General features: G+C 35.2%; 1 protein-coding gene across 1 annotated transcript; it reads left to right on the top strand.

Moving 5' to 3' along the window:
- Positions 1-965: 965 nt before the first annotated feature.
- Positions 966-5,175, top strand: LOC134474957 (zinc finger protein OZF-like; the record flags this gene model as incomplete). Its single annotated transcript, XM_063244033.1, has 2 exons — positions 966-1,042; positions 2,543-5,175. Coding segments are annotated over 2 exons (1,497 nt in total), but the record flags the coding sequence as incomplete, so codon positions are not given.
- Positions 5,176-6,162: the final 987 nt, after the last annotated feature.

The raw sequence follows: 6,162 nt of genomic DNA, 5'->3' as shown, positions 1-6,162 counted from the left end.
TCCCAGTGTCCTAAATTCCAGCATGGGATGGATCTCAGGAGCTTCTGCTTGTTTTCCCCTTGGAAGGGCTTCAATTTGCCAAACCACCACCGCTGACCTGGGAGGGAAGGTGCTTGCTTGGCATTCCAGTCAATTGGTGGGATATTTATCTGCCTCTGTGCTTTGTGGTTGCTGGTCCTGTAGGCTTGTTACTGTGAGCTCTGCTTTAGAGACAGTGCACGAGGAATCTTGCCATGATTCAGCACAAGAATCAGTGTTCCTATTTGGCTGTTACATTTGCAGAGAGTTGCAATCTAGCATCAAATTTGCTGTCTTCAAAAATGTGTATATACACAAAATTACTGACCAAGACATGGATTAAAATTTGAAGAAATCAGTCTTCATTCAGCTGTTTTGTTTGGTTTTAGTTGTTTAGTTTAGTTTTGTTTTATTGAGACAAGCTTTCTGTATGTATATCAGATGGATTTGAACACCCTATGGAGCCTAGAATTGCCCTGACCTCATTGATGCCATCCTGTCTCAGCCTTTTGAGTGCTGGGATTATAGATATGCACCACCACACTTTGCTTTTGATTCAGATTTCTAGGAGAGAATTTAAGATATCCCAAACCTGGGGTCTCAACCTTACATTGAGAAATATATTTATGATCCTTTAGGAGTTGGTGACCTTTGAGGATGTGGCTGTGAACTTCAGCAATGAGGAGTGGACTTTGCTGAGTCCATCCCAAAAGAAGCTCTACAGAGATGTGATGGGTGAAACCTTTAGGAACATGACTCTGATAGGTAAGGATGCAATCTTTTTGTCACTCATGCTGTCAGAATATTGTTTGTTGCTCATTAGTGCTGTTTCATGAAAAAGAATATGAAAACATTTTAAAAAATATCTCACACCTGGACAGATTATATCATAAATCTAAACAAAACCTATTAATTTGTATGTATTACTTTAAGAGTCCTGGTATTTCTATGTCTACAATTCAGGTGGACTCGGGGATATCCAGGAAGCTGAAAAAGAAGGCAAAATTTACTGGAGTTACTTAAGGTAATTCATACACACAAGTATAGGAATGAGTAATTAGTGAGTCAGCAGAAAAATGACCGCCAAAGAAATGAGGCACCATTCAATTTAGTGTCAGTAATATTCTCCGAAGATGTATAAGCTGGTGTATATATGAGGGAATTAAATCATGAAAATGTATGACATTGCATATAGATGAGTATGAAAAGAATACATTTTGAGTTATTACATTCTGCCTTCAGTTTTTCTACCCATGACTACGTGTGAATATAACATATTCATTATCTAACAATTGCTAAGTTTGCAATAGAATTTGAAATAAAACTGAGTGCTCATGTTTCCCAGCCATTCTCTAGAGAACCAGCCATTCTGATTAATATTCTTAGTAGGCTGGTGGAATGTTAGTGCACTCATTTTGAATATCAATATGCAGTTGTCTCTAGAAATTGATCCCCTCGTACTTGTCCTGGATATTTTTAAAATCTCAAATCTGCATAAAATACTGATACATACTTACTCATATACAAAGCAGATCAAGTTATAACAGATCAGGCCTTGAGGCTTAGCTATCTATCACTGGATTTGTGGAGAAGGAAAATGTTAATAGACTCTCTGTGATTATGCATTTCTGTAAACCCAACACACTAGGAATAGGATTTTGCAGAATGGCAAATTCAAGTTCAAACTTCACAGCTTAATGATCAGTGAGAATCTCTTAAAATAGATTTTTAAAAAGCTACAGATTTTATGCTAATACGTGTTGTTAATTCCCAGCCCAGAAAAGAAAAAAATGTGTTATATAATGTCAAAAAATAAATAATATAATGTCATTTGCCATAAGAAATAGATGGGTCTTTCACCCATCAATTCAGTGAAATAGCTCAGCTATAAAACCTAAAAGGTCACAGGGTTTCTTTTAGATGAGACACCAAAATATAAATTGTGGAATGAAATGAAAGACAGTTTGTAGATAAAAGCAAGACTGAACATATGGAAAAGGGAACTACAGGTTAAGGACAGAAGGGAGATTGGAATGGGGAAACATATCAGAATAATCCATATGTGATACACATATGTGCCCATGCCCAAAGTGAAGCTAAAGATTCTGCATTTCAAAGTACCAACTTTTAAGATTTCTAAATGTGTGCCAGTCTTTTGGGAATGGTTGTTTTCAACATATCTTACAAGGCCATTCTGTTGCTTCATAGTCAGACTTTCTTAGCAGGCATTAAAAACAGAACTTGACATTAATGCAGTCATTAAACAGAGACCCATTTCACTGTGAATGTTTCTTTTTTAAATTTATATAAGGAAAGTTTAAACAAAACAAAATAAGTAGAAATAATGCTACTTTCAAAGTGAAAATAAACAGTGAGAAATCGCAAGATGATGATTACATATGCTGCTCATGGAAATAGTTATGAAATACAAAAGTGAAACATATGAAGTGGGGATTCAAACAGCGAGATTGCAAAAACTTAGTAATATGGTTATAAATATTATATGTGATTTGTTTCTTTACAGAAAGCTAGGGAAATCCTATGGACATACATCTTGGAATCAGTGTAAAGAAGTCTTCCTTGGTACTGAAGAAGGTAATGTGAATGTGAAAGAAACAGAAACACATGACAATGTTCAGATTCATGAAAAATATTGCAGTGGAGGGAAACCCTATGTATGCAAGCAATGCGGGAAAGGTTTTACCACACATGGAATTTGTAAGAAACATGAAAGAATTCACAGAGGAAAGAGACCCTACATATGTTATCAGTGTGGGAAAGCTTTAACAGCACGTACATATTGTCAAGTACATGAAAGACTTCACTCTGGAGAAAAACATTATGAATGTAAGCACTGTGAGAAAGTTTTCAGCACATGTACTTATTGTGTAATCCATGAAAAAATTCACACTGGGCAGAAATCGCATATATGTAAGAAATGTGGGAAAGCTTTTAGCAGGAAAATTCATTTTCAAATACATGAAAATGTTCACACTGGAGAGAAACCCTATGTGTGTAAGCAATGTGGAAAAGGTTTCACCCAAGTTGGACATTGTAAGGAACATGAAAGAATTCACACTGGAGAGAAACCTTATGTATGTAAGCAATGTGGGAAAGCTTTTAAAACACAGGGAGATTGTAAGATACATGAAAGAATTCACACTGGAGAGAAACCATATGTATGTAAGCAATGTGGGAAAGCTTTTAAAACACAGGGAGATTGTAAGAAACATGAAAGAATTCACACTGGAGAGAAACCATATGTATGTAAGCAATGTGGGAAAGCTTTTAACAGACGGGAAGGTTGTAAGAGACATGAAAGGATTCACACTGGAGAGAAACCATATGTATGTAAGCAATGTGGGAAAGCTTTTAACACTCATGCAAATTGTAATGAACACGAAAGAATTCACACAGGAGAGAAACCATATGTGTGTAAGCAATGTGGGAAAGCTTTTAAAACACGTGCATATTTTAAGGTTCATGAAAGAATTCACACTGGAAAGAAACCTTATGTATGTAAGCAATGTGGGAAAGCTTTTAAAACACAGGGATATTGTAGGAAACATGAAAGAATTCACACTGGAGAGAAACCATATGTATGTAAGCAATGTGGGAAAGCTTTTAACAGACGGGAAGGTTGTAAGAGACATGAAAGAATTCACACTGGAGAGAAACCATATGTATGTAAGCAATGTGGGAAAGCTTTTACCCAACGTGGGCATTGTAAGAAACATGAAAGAATTCACACTGGAGAGAAACCCTATCTATGTAAGCAATGTGGGAAAGCTTTTAAAACACGTGCATATTTTAAGGTTCATGAAAGAATTCACACTGGAGAGAAACCCTATGTATGTAAGCAATGTGGGAAAGCTTTTAGCACATGGGGAGATTGTAAGAAACATGAAAGAATTCACACTGGAGACAAACTCTTATGTATGTAAATAATGTGGGAAAGCTTTTAAAATGTAGTGAGATTGTAAGAAACATGAAACAATTCACAATGGAGAGAAACCCTATGTATATAAGCAATATGGGAAAGGTTTTACCAACTCTGGACATTGTAAGCAACATGAAAGAATTCACACTGGAGAGAAACCATATGTATGTAAGCAATGTGGGAAAGTTTTTACCCAACATGGACATTGTAAGCAACATGAAAGTTCACACTCAAGATAAAACCAGTGTATATAAGAATCATGAGAATGGTTTGAGCACACGTATATATTGCATAATGTAAGAAAATCTTCACACTGGGCAGAAAACTTATATATGTAAGGAATGTGGGGTAGGTTTCAGCAGAAATGCTCATCGTGCAATACATTATAAAATTTAGACTGTTGAGAAACCATGTGTACATGAAGAATGTGGGAAAGCTTTCACCAAACATGGATATTGTAAAATACATCCATGACTTCACATTGGTGAGAAACCCTATTTATATAACAATGTGGCAAAGCTTTTACCACATACAGTCACTGTAAAACACATGAAAGAATTCACACTGGGAAAAACCACTCACTGTGTAAGGAAGTGGAGACACTTTCAGCAGCCAGATTATAAGTGAAATACATGAAAAAACTCACACAAGAGATAAATCTTATGTGTTATGGGAATACTCTCAGCATACTTGATCATTGTTACATATCTGAAAGAGCTCACTGGGCAGAGATCCTATGTGGATTAACAATGTGAGAAATATGGCAATCCATGTTTCTTGTTAAATACATAGAAAAAGTGTCACTGTTCAGACAGTTTAGATGTAAATTTACTTTAAAAATCACAGGGAGACCTGAAGAAATAATCAATACAGAAGTTAGATGTCAATATATCTTCACAAATATTCCAGAAATGACAAACCTGAGGTGGAGCTCTCCTTAGGTGCACATGTTGTATGGTTTTCAGTTAATCACTTGTACCTCTCTAGATTTTTTAAAGTGTCTTTGTGTTTCAACATGGCATCTTTAATTAAATATGCTAAACTGAAATGGGCTTTTCACTTTCAAGTATGGATAGTGTCTATGTACTTAATATTTTTCTGTAAAACTTAAATTTTATATTTTTTGGTGAATTGTAATGTTGTTTATTTAAAGAGAAAAAAGAAAACGTGTAGAAATAATACAGAATTTCAGAAAAATAAACCATAAGAAATCACTAGTTGATTAGTTAAATATTGTCATCTTAGAAGTAGTTGTTCAAGTAACAAAATTAAAGCATACAAAGTGATATTCAAATAATGACACTGTCAACAGTTCACCTCAATGATCCAACAAAAAGTTGTTAATATGCTTATCTGTCCTACACAATTTTTGTTCTTAAAGAGGGTAAGATTAAACATGACAAAACAGAACAGAACAGTTCATAAGGAAACAAGTTAAGCAAACAGATTTCAAAGCAAGTCCACTGTAGATGTTCACTGTCTATGTTACTGTCTCTAGTTTTCTTCCAAATAGTTGTTCCCATCTTCACACACATTGAATATATACCAAACATTATAGTACTAATCAAATAGTTACAGGGTAAGGCAGGCTTTTTCGGTCTTCAAGACTGATTTTGGGGAAATCGGTAATGACTACCATAATGTCTCTTATTCTCTTCATAGTAGCTGTCATTATCTTTATGTATGCTGAAATTTAACATAAGAGACTAGACTAATATCACTGAACAGTGAATAATAGTATCCTGAGAAGGAGAAAGGTGAAGAATTTTCTAAAAAAAGAAGGCAGAGGACATTGATAAAAGTGTATCAGGATTTAAAATATACAGTAGTCTTGTTGCTCTATTTTGTTTGGTTATATCTTGTTCTGGTCTGTCTACACACATTAGATTTGAGGGCACAGAGAGATAACCCAAAAATCGCAGGTTATACCATGGTAACTATCCTTAATTTTCTATTAACTAAAACTGAAACCCTATATTACTTACATTGTCTTCTATGACTGATCTTTGAAGCTGGTTTGTTTGAATGTTATTTGGCCTTGACTGATTTTATTCACCTTTGGTATGCTTGCTAGTATCAAGTTCAAGAGAAGAAGCAACTACTGTAAAGATGACAAGATGTAAAAGATATCCATTGGTGGGCTGGGGATTTAGCTCAGTGGCTTAAGCACCTGCCTGGCAAGTGTGAGGTCATGAGTTTGATCT

The sequence above is a fragment of the Cavia porcellus genome, unplaced genomic scaffold (genome assembly GCF_034190915.1).
Source record: "Cavia porcellus strain 051 isolate PalLab524CR breed Dunkin Hartley unplaced genomic scaffold, mCavPor4.1 scaffold_46, whole genome shotgun sequence".
NCBI lineage: Eukaryota > Metazoa > Chordata > Mammalia > Rodentia > Caviidae > Cavia > Cavia porcellus.
Note: the sequence above shows the minus strand (reverse complement) of the source record. Positions and strands in the feature narration are given on the sequence as shown.